Genomic DNA, 12,506 nt, shown 5'->3' on the forward strand with positions numbered 1-12,506 from the left:
TCCTTACAACAAACTAAAGAAAATTATTATAAAATTAAATGTTATTACATGGCAATAAAGGAATCTTGAAACAGTAGCTGTGGGTTATAATGTTCAATCTTGTCTACTCCCGACTTTCACCTTCTCGCCTTCAGTCTGGAAGCAGGCAAGTAGCGACACGGTGGGTCAGGCAGCGCTGGGAACAGTTGCTGTACTGGGTTCGGATGTTGACTGACCATTTCGATGGATGCTGATCCACCTTCTGAGTCCTTCTAAGTGGAAAGAGTCTACTCGCATTTACTCTGTCTGTACCCCTCAGAATTTTGTAAACCTCTTATCAAGTCTCCCCTCATCCTTCTTTGTTCCAAGGAATAAAGTCCTAACCTGTTTAATCTTTCCCTGTAACTCAACTGAAGACCCGGCAACTCCTAAAATCTTTGCCCTCTTTCTATCTTACTGATAACCTCTCTGTCGTTCGGCGATCAGAACCTGCACACAATGCTCCTAATGTGGCCTCACCAATATCTTGTAAAATCTCACCATAACATCCCAGCTCCTGTACTCAATACTTTGATTTATGAAGGCCAATATGCCAAAAGCTCTCTTTAAAAACCCTGTCCACTTTCAGGGAATTATGTATCTGTATTCCCAGATCCCTCTGTATCTACCCCACTCCTCAGTCTCTGAACCATTTACCCGTGTACGTCCTTTCTTGGTTTGTCTCCTCCCAAAGTGCAACACCTCACACTTGTCTGCATTAAATTCCATTTGCCATTTTTTCCAATTGATCCCAATCCCTCTGCAAACTTTGAAAAACCTTCCTCGCTGGCCACATGATCACAAACATAGAAATATCGTGTAAATGTATCGAGAAATATTACAATTCAAGCCCCATGTTCCACTACTCCCAGTTGTTAAAGTGGCAAACAAGATTTTAACAGCATTGCTGTTGGTGTGGACCCGGGAAAGTGGAGAGACGACGCAGTGCTCAGAAAAGGTTCAACTGTCAGGTTGTGGGGTGGCGCACATTCTTGTGGCGAACCGGCCCCCCCCCCACTTGTATCAGCGGGGCAGCCGCAGGAAGATGGCGCCGTTGGGTGTATCTCAGTGCCTTGTGGCTCAGGTCATAGCGCGCGCCTCGGGTGAACGAGATGTAGTCACCCGCCAGCGCGGGGCAGAGCTCACGCTGCCCTTAAAGGGTGTGCATGAAGTTCAAATAAATCAGTTCATCTGAAACCCCTCAGTGTCCTGTGGTGTGTTTCAGAGTTAGTAGCTGCCGCTACAAGGTCATAATTTTGGGGGCACTGAACAGGTTTTAAAAGGCCTTTCAAAGGAGTCGACGGTGTTTGTAAGTAAAATCCTCCGACTGCGGGTCTGGGCCCAAGACTGGGCTCGGCAGCCACCATGATGGGTTGCAGACTCCAGGGTAGCAATGGACCTGTGCAGGGTACCAGAAATGGGGAGAACACCCCACCCACAGCTAGGGAGGAGGAGGGACGCTGAAGGCTTCTTGATCATATCGGAGGTTCGGATTTGGAGCTCGGGTTGTCGATGGATCGAACTGCGCGGTCTGCGGGAGCGCTGGAGGTGCTGAACAAGGGTTTAATTTCTATATTTAAGAAGATGGGATGGGTAAATGGGTGGGTGGGATATTGTGATGTGGGCTGGGTGAAAGGGTAGGGGGATGTGGACTGGGCACAGGGTCAACGGGACTGGACAGGATGATAGTTTGGCACAGACTAGATGGGCTGAATAGGCTAAAGTGATCTATGGTTGATGAATAAAGGCTTCAGCAGAAAACAGTCATGTTGGGACTGAGAGATGCAGGAGTTCCCCCTCAGTTATTTCTACTCCAGAGATGGTACCACATTCTCTGGATCTCAGCAGCAGCCAAGGGGAAGAGGGTGTGATGCTGCTCCCAGCCAAAGGGGGCGCTGTTGGTACCGCCGGGGGAAGGGTTTCCCAACCTTTGTCCGTGTGGCACCCGGAAGTAGGTGCGCGCAAGGTGGTGTCCGGGCGGGGATGCTTCCGGTGTAAACCGGCGGGTCGCGCCGGGTTCGGGCCCAGGTGAGCGGGGGGGGTCGGGGGTTTTCAGGTGCAGTCGCCGTGGGAAATGGTGCGGAGCTCAATTCCCCCTTCTTCTCCCCTCCCCCTCCCACTTCCCCTCTCCCCTTCCTCCTCCCCCTCCCCCTCCCCTCCCCTTCCTCCCCCTCCCCTCCCACTTCCCATCCCCTTCCTCCTCCCCTTCCTCCTCCACCCCCTTCCACCCCCTCTCTCCCTCCCCCCTCCCCCTCCCCTCCCCTCCATTCCTCCCTTCCCCTCCCCTTCCTCCCTCTCCCCTCTCCCTCCCTCCCACTTCCCCTCCCACTTCCCCACCCCTTCCTCCTCCTCCCCTCCCTCCCACTTCCCCTCCCCCTCCCCCTCCCCTCCCATTCCTCCTCCTTCCCCTCCCCTTCCTCCCTCTCCCCTCTCCCTCCCCTCCCCTTCCTCCTCCTCCCCTCCCCTCCCCTTCCTCCCTCTCCCCTTCCACTTCCCCTCTCTCCCTTCCTCCCCCTCCCACTTCCCCTCTCCCCCTTCCTCCTCCCCCTCCCCCTCCCCCTCCCCTCCCATTCCTCCTCCTTCCCCTCCCCTTCCTCCCTCTCCCCTCTCCCTCCCCTCCCACTTCCCCTCCCCTTCCTCCTCCTCCCCTCCCCCTCCCCTCCCATTCCTCCTCCTTCCCCTCCCCTCCCACTTCCCCTCCCCTTCCTCCTCCTCCCCTCCCCTCCCCTTCCCCCTCCCCTTCCTCCCCCTCCCCTCCCACTTCCATCCCCTTCCTCCTCCCCTCCCCCTCCCCTCCCACTTCCCCTCCCACTTCCCCTCCCCTTCCTCCTCCTCCCCTCCCCTCCCACCCCCTCCCCTTCCCCTCTCCCCCTTCCTCCCCTCCCCTCCCACTTCCCCTCCCCTTCCCCCTCCCCTTCCTCCCCCCTCCCCTCCCACTTCCCATCCCCTTCCTCCTCCCTCCCCCTCCCCTCCCACTTCCCTCCCTCCCACTTCCCCTCCCCTTCCTCCTCCTCCCCTCCCCTCCCACTTCCCCTCCCCTTCCCCTCTCCCCCTTCCTCCCCTTCTCCCCTTCCTCCCCCTCTCCTCCCACTTCCCCTTCCCTCTCCCCCTTCCTCCCCCTCCCCTCCCACTTCCCTCCCCTTCCCCTCTCCCCCTTCCTCCCCTTCTCCCCCTTCCTCCCCTCTCCTCCCACTTCCCCTTCCCTCTCCCCTTCCTCCCCCTCCCCTCCCACTTCCCCTCCCCTTCCCCTCTCCCCCTTCCTCCTCCTCCCACTTCTCCTCCTCCCACTTCCTCCTCCTCCCCTTTTGAGAATCCCTGGTTAACCCATGCTCATACATCACCCCAATTCCACGCATCTTCATCCTCTGTATCAGTCGTTTATGCGGCACCTTATCGATCGCGTTCTGGAAATCCAGGTAAACAACATCCAACTGCTCCCCTCCAGCTACCGCACTCGTTATATCCTCAAAGAACTCCAGTAAATTGTCAAAACGGACCTGCCTTTGCTGCATCTGCCTGATGGATCCATTTCACTCCAGATGCTTCACTGTACTTCTTTAATCATTGCTTCATTCTTTGTCCCAACCTCAGATGTTAGACTCTCTGGCCTGTAATTTCCTGCCTTTTGCCTCCATCCTTTTTTAAATAGTGCTATGATAATCGTAGTCTTCTAAACAGAGCCATACGCAGAAGGAAGGAAGCCTTTCAATCCATCGTCTATGACAGATCGCTGCAGCAGGCCCGTCTCCCCACTGCCTTCCCCTGAGAACTATATTTAAATCCACTGATTAACCCACTGACCCAGATATCTTCAGGATGGGGAAACTCGGAGCCCCTAGCGGAATCATCAAAGACAAACAGAACGTCACAGGGGCAGGAGTAAAACAGGAAAGTCTGCAGACCACACTGATGAAGTGAAAGCTCGATGCTGGAGAAACTCAGCAGGTTAAACAGTGTCCTGTATTTAGCAAAGGTAAAGATACAGAACCAACGTTTTGGGCTTAAGCCCTTCATCATAGAACCTGTTTGACCTGCAGAGTTTCTCCAGCAACGTGGGGACAGGCCCTTCTGCCAAAAATATCTGAGCTGTCCTTGCTTATCCCATGTGTCTCTGCATCCCTCCATGTCTGAAAGACCCCCATTGTATCTGTTCCCATCACTACCCCATTCCAGGCACCCGCCACTCTCTGTGTAAAAGAAAACTCCTTTCAATCATCCCCTTCAGACTTTTCCCCTCACACCGTAAACCTGAGCTTTTTACTGTCTGACATTTCCACCTTAGGGTGGGGGGGAAAAGATTCCAACATCTCCCTTCACTCTCCGACACTCCAGATAAAGACAACCCAAGTTTGTCCAACCTCTCCTCATAGGGTGGCATGGTTAGCCCAGTGCTGTTACAGCACCAGCAATCGGGGCTAGGATTCGAATCCCGCACTGTCTGTAAGGAGTTTGTACATTCTCCCCATATCTGTGTGAATTTCCTGCGGGGGCTCCAGTTTCCTCCCACCCTTCAAAATATACCAGGGGTGTAGGCCAATTGGGCAGCATGGACTCGAGGGCCAAAGAGGCCTGTTACCGTGCTAATAAATACACACCCAAAATGCTGGAGGAACTCAGCCAGTCTTTCAGTGTCCATAGCAGACAAAGATGCATTGCCAACGGCAAGATATCTATCTTCTATGGATGCTGCAAGACTGGCTGAGTTCCTCTGGCATTTTGGTGTGCTTTTACTACAATCATAGCGTCTGCAGACTTTTGTATTTCATTCTGTTACCGTGTGGCAAGCCAAAATTAAATTTAAAAGTTTATTAATCAAATTACTAACCTACCCTCTAATCCAAGCTACATCTGGTAAACCTCCTCTGTCCCCCTTTCCAAAGCCTCCACATCCTTCCTGGAATCGGGCGACCAGAACTGCGCACTGTACTCCAAGGGAAGTACATCCAAAGTTTTCCAAAGCAGCAACAGGACTTCCCGACTTCTAAGTCCATGCAGGTCACAGGGAGTCTCCATGTGGACAGAGGTCGGGACTGCGTCCCGGTCGCGGGGACTGCGAGCCAGTCCTTTCAACTGCTCTGCCATCCTGGAGGAACAGTGGTCCCCTCAGGAGTGCAGAGCAACGGGCCGTGCTCTGGGGCTGCCTCCCGACCTTGCCAGTCTGGGTGGCGGTCAGCTGTGCCCCAGTAGATTAGCACAGTTGCCTCAGAAACACCAACTGCTCAGGCAGATGATTCAGGGAAGAAGTTTAGTGGAGAAGCTTAGAACCATAGAACATTACAGCACAGAAACAGGCCCTTTGGCCCTTCTATTCTGTGCCAAACTATTTTTCTGCCTCGTCCCACTGACCTACAACCAGTCCATATCCCTGCATACCTCTCCCATCCATCTACCTATCCAAATTCTTCTTAAATGTTAAAATTGACCCTGCATTCACCACCTCAGCTGGCAGCTCGTTCCACACCCCCACCACTCTCTGTGTGAAGAAGATCCCTCCCCTCATGTTCCCCCTAAATGTTCAGTTCTGGTCACCTCATTATAGGAAGGATGTGGAAGCCATGGAGAGGGTGCAGAGGAGATTTAACAGGATGTTGCCTGGACTTGAAAATATGTCTTATTGAGGCAAAGTTATCAGAGCTGGGACTTTTCTCTTTGGAGCATAGAAGGATGAGAAGAGACTTAATAGGGTCTACAAGATTATGAGAGATGGACAGTCAGCACCTGTTTCCCAGGGTCAGGATCAGCAAACATCAGCGTACATGAATACAAAGAGAAGGGAGGGAAAATTAGGGGAGACGTCAGGAGAGAGTTGTGGGAGCCTGGAATGCCTTGTCTGGGATGGTGGTGGAGGCTGGAACATTGGGGGCATTTAAGAGACTTAGACAAGCACATGGATGGAAGAAAAATAGAGGGTTATGGGGTCAGGAGGGTTTAGTACTATTTTCTTTGAAGGAATTTATGGTTTGGCACAACATTGAGGGCTGAAGGGCCTGTACTGTGTTGTAGTGTTTTATTTGAACATCTCCCCTTTCACCCTTCCCATGTCCTCTTGTTTGTATCTCACCTGTCCTCAGTGGGAAAAACCCGACCCTCTGTACAAACCCATCTTAATTTTGTACCTCATTCAAATCACCCCATTGTCCTCTGTGCTTCAGGGAGTAGTGAATCTTTGGAATTCTCTGCCCAAGGAAGCAATAGAGGTTGACTCTTTAAAGCACATTTTTGCGGTGTTGGGAAATTCAAGGATTTGGGGAACAGGGTCCACAGCCAGATCAACCGTCATTTTCCTTGATGGGGGTTGGGGGGCATCTGCTGCTCCTGTTTGTGACGTTAGTGGAAACACTGCCACCTCTTCCAGAGTGCGTGATTGAGATCGAGGCCGTCTCCTCCGCCTCCTGGCGTACACCCCTGAGGGAGAAGGATGGGGCTCCTTTCAGACCCCAGCCACAGGCAGGTCCTGACAAAGCTCATCACCAAGATGAGCTCACCATTATGGTGAGTGGGCTCTGGGCTGGGGTGGGGGCTTGGGCTGGGCTGGGGTGGGGTGGGGGCTGGGGTGGGGTGGGGGGGGGGTGAGCAACAGGGCTGTATGGTGGTAGGAAAATGGACAGGGCCCAAGGACTGGTGAATATAACGATGAGAGTTTATTGCCTAACCCCGGAATGTGAGATGGGGTAGTTTAGAGGGACCTTCACTCTGTGTCTGACCATGGGAGTGTGTGATGGGACGGTGTGGAGGGAGCTTCACTCCGTGTTTGACCCTGGCAGTGTGTGATGGGATGGTGTGGAGGGAGCTTCACTCCGTGTTTGATCTTGGCAGTGTGTGATGGGTCAGTGAGGAGGGAGCTTCATTCCATGTCTGACCCTGCAAGTGTTTGATAGGACGGTGTGGAGGAGCTTCACCCTCTGTCTGACCCTGGGAGTTTGTGATGGGACGGTGCGGATGGAGCTTCACTCCGTGTCTGATCCTGGGAGTGTGTGATGGGACAGTGTGGACGGAGATTCACTCCATGTCTGACCCTGGCAGTGTGTGATGGACAGTGAGGAGGGAGCTTCATTCCATGTCTGACCCTGGAAGTGTTTGATAGGACGGTGTGGAGGGAGCTTCACCCTCTGTCTGACCCTGGGATTTTGTGATGGGACGATGTGGAGGGAGCTTCACTCCGTGTCTGACCCTGGATTGTGTAATGGATGCAGGGCTGGATTTGTAGTGCAGTGTTGTGCTGGGGAGAGGGTGGTTTCTTTCTGATTTTCCTCTCTCCCGTGTGCCTGCAGCCTCCTGTGCTACGTGGCTGGCATCACCTGGTTCCTGGGCCTGGCATTTGAGCCCCTCATCCTACGGATGTATACCTCGGAGAATGCCATGGGCTCCACCATGGTGGATGAGAACTTTGTTTACGGCGACCGGGCGTTGTTATATGGCCGCGAGTTCTCCGGCCACCGAAGAGGGCAGGGTAAGGAGGAGCGCTGCTCAGGGAGGGAAGCTCGGGCTGAGGGAGTCGGGTGCTGATACGCTGTGTTCAATGCACTGAGTCCAGGCCCTTCCCCTTCTTCACCTCCCATTGCCCCAACACTCCCTTCTCCCCAGGGCGGCACAGTGGGGAGAGCTGTTGCCTCACCATTCCGAGAAGCCAGGTTTGATCCCCACCTCTGGCGCTGTCTGTGGGGAGTTCGCATGCTCCCCCGTAGCCATGGCCTCCAGTTTCCTGCCCCTTGGGTCGGTGAGGTCATTGCCTCAGTGTGAATGTGAAGGGGGAGAAGCTGGGGGTGAATGGCGAAATCAGTGTGGGGTAGCAGCTGGTCAGTAGGCCGAATGGCCTGTTTCCATGCTGTTGATCTCTGACTTCATCCTGATCCACCATTCTCCCCTCCTCCCTGCAACCTCCCCCCACTCCTCGTACCACCTCCCCCTTTCCTGTGCCCTCGGACCCCAGCCAGTGTCCCTCCGACAACCCTGGTCCCTGATTACAGGTTTGACCAGAACATGGTTGGAAAGACAGGTCTCCTGGTGCATGGGGGACTTGTGTGGATTCGTGGGCAATGGGTTTCACTTTTCACAAGGTACTCATATGGTGTGGGGGAAACAGGTACAGCAGACGGATTTCCCATTGTGTGGGGGACAGGTTTCCTGTGGCACACGGATGTGTGGATATGCATGGGGACAGGTTTTCCGTGGTGCAGGGACACGTGGCTACGTTTCCCGTAGCGTGGGGTGTATCCAGTTCAGGATGCGACACGGGGTGTCGGGCAGAATTCAGGGAGCCACTGCCCTGTAATCCCACCTGTCCTCTTGCGCAGGGGCATGCCTGTGGACTGGCTTGTGAAGACCTTGAGCGGCCTGGGCCTGGAGGCACATACCCAGAGCTTCTCACGCACTCTGCCCTTCCCAGATGAGCTACGCGAGCGATACGTACGTAGTGGGGCTCCCTGACGGTGTGTGGGTCTGTCCGAGTCATCCCTCTCCCAGGTTACTGGCGCTGTAATAACGCTGTTCAAGTTTATTTATAATCCAATTGTACCAATACAAACTGGCGAAACATTGTTCTCTAGTCCTCTGTACAAAACAGTACAAGCGCACATACAAACGAAACATGGACACGGCGCATATATTCAGGTATTAAATGTCAATAAATGAACATGAGAGTCTCAGAAGGCGAGTGTGAGCCATTCATTTGGTCCTTCACCACTCTCATAGCCCATGGGAAGAAGCTGCTCCTCAGCCTGGCGGTGCTGGCTCTGGTCCTCCTGGATCTTTTCCTCGACAGGAGCGGCTGACAGGTGCCGTGTGTGGGGTGGAAGAGATCCTCAATGATTTTGTATGGCCTCTTCAGATAATGGTCCCTGGTAGATCACATCGATGGGGGGGAGGGAGACCCCAATGATCTGCCTCTCTTATGGTCCTGTGGATTGACCTCCCTCATTTCTCTTCCACAACTGTACCACAGTGGGGTACAACCAGCAGGATGCCCTCGATAGCGCTCCTATGACATAATGGTGCCGGTCGCCTTGCCCGATTCAGTCTTCTCGGGAAGTGCAGTTGCTGTGCGCCTTCCTGACAAGTGAGGGAGATGTTGAGTGTCCACGAATGGTCACGAAGACTCTCAAAAACTTCTACAGGTGTGCCATGGAGAGCATTCTGGCTGGTTGCATCACTGTTTGGTACGGAGATGCCAACTCTCAGGACAAGAATAAACTCCAGAGGGTTGTCACCTCGGCCTGCAACGTCATGGGCACCAGACTTCACTCCATTGATGACATCTACATGAGGCGGTGTCTTAAAAAAGCAGCGTCTATCCTCAAAGACCTCCCCCCCCCCACCACCCAGGCCACACCCTCTTCACTCTGCTACCATCAGGGAAAAAGGTACAGGAGCTTGAAGACGAGCACTCGGCTGCACAAGGACAGCTTCTTCCCCTCGGCCATCAGATTCCTGAATGATCAATGAACCCCAGACATGGCCTCACTTTGACTTTCTGTGCACTTTAAAATTTGTTGTAGTAAGGTGGTTTGTGTGAATGTTGGCCCTGTGACAGTATCGCAAAACAATGAACTTTTGTGATGTTTTCACGGCAATAAATTGTGATTCTGACTTGTTCATTTGCTGTGCAGATGGTGATGGGTACTAATGTGTACGGGATCCTGCGTGCCTCTCGGGCAGCGAGCACTGAGTCCATCGTCCTCAGTACCCCTGTGGACGTGAAGCAGAACAGCCAGGCAGTGGGCCTACTACTGGCTCTGGCCTCCTACTTCCGAGGCGAGGATTTGATTTTAAATTTAGACGAACAGCCCGATAACAGGCCCTTCCGGCCCACAAGTCCGTGCCGCCCAGTTACACCCGTAACCCCCGATGGGAGGAAACCGGAGTTCCTGGGGAAAGCCCACATAGACACGGGGAGAATGTGCAAACTCCTTACAGACAGCGCGGGATTCCAACCCGGGTCGCTGGCACTGTAGCTTTGTTGGGCTAACTGTGCTACCCATAGGAGACTGCAGAGGCTGCCCCTGGGGAGCACTGGTAAATCACCTGTTCCCTGCAGGCACACACTTCACCCCCACAGACCTCCAGCCTGTGGAACAGCACATGGAACACAGAATTCTGCAGCACAGGACAGGCCCTTTGGCCACAATGTCGTGCCGACCTAGTAACTAACAACTGCCCAGAACTGCATAACCCTCTATTTTTCACAGTTCCCTTCAGTCTGTGCCAAACTATCTTTCCACCAAGTTCACCTGGATCACGGCCCTCCATCTATATACATATCCAATCTTCTCTTAACTGTCAGAATGGAGCCCACATTCACCACCTCCGCTGGTAGCTCGTTCCACACTCACCACCCTCTGAGAAGAAGTTACCCCAAATGTTCACCTTTCCCCTTAACCCATGTCCTCTCATTCTTGTCACCCAACCTCAGAGGGGAAAGCCTGCTTGCCTTTACCCTATCTATTACCCTTCAAAATTTTACCCCCCATAATTTTATATACTCTAACAAGTTCTCCGACGCTCCAGAGAATAAAAGTTCCTCAAGTCCGGGCAATGTCCTAGTAAATCTCTGCACTCTTTCCTTCTTATCGATATTTTTCCTGTAGTTCGGTGACCAGAACTGCACACGATACTCCAAATTTGGCCTCACCAATGTCATAGACAACTTTTACCATAACATCCCAATTCCTGTACTCAATATGATTTATGAAGGCCAAAATGCCAAAAGTTCTCTTTACAACCCTATCTACCTGTGATGCAATTTTCAGGGAATTATGTATCTGTATTCCCAGATCCCTCTGTTCTACCCCACTCCTCAGTGCCCGACCATTTATCATGTACGTCCTTTCTTGGTTTGTCCTTCCAAGATGCAACACCTCACACTTGTCTGCATGAAATTCCATCTACCATTTTCTCCCCCATTTTTCCAGCTGTTTCCAGATCCCTCTGCAAGCTTTGAAAACCTTCCTCGCTGTCCACAACACCTCCAATCTTAGTGTCATCTGCAAACTTGCTGATCCAATTGACCACATTATCATCCAGATCATTGATATAGACAACAAACAACAATGGTCCCAGCACCGATCCCTGAGGCATCACTAGTCACAGGCCTCCAGTCTGAGAAGCATCATCCACCACTACCCTCTGGCTTCTCCTGTCCAGCCATTGTCGAATCCACTTCACTACTTCACCATGAACACCGAGTCTCTGAACCTTCCGGACTAACCTCCCATGTGGGAGCTTGTCAAAGGCCTTACTGAAGTCCATGTAGACAACATCCACAGCGTTTCCTTCATTAACTGTCTTGAATAAATTATATCAGATTGGTTAAATATGACATACCAATCACAAAGCCAAGCTCACTGACCATGTCCTTGATTAGGTCTGATAGAACACTTCCAATACTTTACCCATGACTGACCTGTTACTCACCAGCCTATAATTTCCCAGACATTAGCCCTCCTCCAGTCACCCAGGCCCCCCAGCTGTGGCTAAAGACATTTTAAATACATCTACTTGGGCCCCGACAATTTCTGCACTCACCTCCCACAGGGGGTGAGGGAACATTTTGTGAGGTCCTGGGGATTTATCCACCCTTATTTATCTCCAGACAGCAAGCACCTCCTCTGTATTCTGAACAACATCCATGACCTCGCTGCCGCTTTGCCTCTCTTCTGTCAATACAGATGCACTAAATTCATGTAAAATGTTCCCACCTCTTGGGTCCAAGTATAGATGGTTTTCTCCAATGCTTCTGGTTTCCAGCTGAAGCCCAGCAGAAATTCTCATTCCACCACTAGAGTGGTCACCAACCACCTTCCCTCCTGCACTCACTCTACCTACGTTGAGAATCTCACTTCTGGGTCGATCGACTTGCTTCATGTGTGTTTGCAGTTCTAAATTCTCCACCTGCTGGGTGAGCTAAGGATGTAGTCGTAGCACCGGGGGCTGGCTGGTATTTGTGTCTCTGACCCTGGTACCTCCACAGGTCAGATCTACTGGGCCAAGGACATCATCCTCCTCTTCAACGAGCATGACATGATTGGCATGGAGGCGTGGCTCGAGGCTTACCATGATGTCAACGTGACAGGTCCGTAAACTAGCGCCTGGCTCCACCACAGCCCTCACAGCCTTATTCCTCTGTCATTTGGCAGTTGTATCCCCTGGCGCAGAGCTCCCTCTGCCACCCCTCCCGCTGCACAGAGGTCCCTCTGCCACCCCTCCTGCGGCGCGGAACTCCCTCTGCCACCCCTCCCGTGGCGCAGAGCTCCCTCTGCCACCCCTCCCGCGGCGTGATACTCCCTCTGCCACCCCTCCCGTGGCGCAGAGCTCCCTCTGCCACCCCTCCCGTGGCGTGGAACTCCCTCTGCCACCCCTCCCGTGGCACGGAGCTCCCTCTGCCACCCCTCCCGCGGCGCAGAGCTCCCTCTGCCACCCCTCCCGCGGCGCAGAGCTCCCTCTGCCACCCCTCCCGCGGCGCAGAGCTCCCTCTGCCACCCCTCCCGCGGCGC

The 12,506-nt window shown here is 53.2% G+C and overlaps 1 protein-coding gene across 1 annotated transcript in view; it reads left to right on the forward strand.

Annotated features, from left to right (window-relative positions):
* The first annotated feature begins 1,955 nt into the window (after window positions 1–1,955).
* gpaa1 (glycosylphosphatidylinositol anchor attachment 1) overlaps window positions 1,956–12,506 on the forward strand; it is a 35,506-nt gene continuing 24,955 nt past the window's right edge. The window contains exons 1-6 of the mRNA XM_069915135.1: window positions 1,956–2,046; window positions 6,374–6,510; window positions 7,290–7,463; window positions 8,313–8,424; window positions 9,624–9,768; window positions 11,984–12,085. Of these exons, the coding sequence (XP_069771236.1) occupies window positions 6,437–6,510; window positions 7,290–7,463; window positions 8,313–8,424; window positions 9,624–9,768; window positions 11,984–12,085 (607 nt within the window). The 5' untranslated portion in view covers window positions 1,956–2,046; window positions 6,374–6,436. The remainder of the gene's footprint in view (window positions 2,047–6,373; window positions 6,511–7,289; window positions 7,464–8,312; window positions 8,425–9,623; window positions 9,769–11,983; window positions 12,086–12,506) is intronic.

The sequence above is a fragment of the Narcine bancroftii genome, chromosome 1 (assembly GCF_036971445.1).
Source record: "Narcine bancroftii isolate sNarBan1 chromosome 1, sNarBan1.hap1, whole genome shotgun sequence".
NCBI lineage: Eukaryota > Metazoa > Chordata > Chondrichthyes > Torpediniformes > Narcinidae > Narcine > Narcine bancroftii.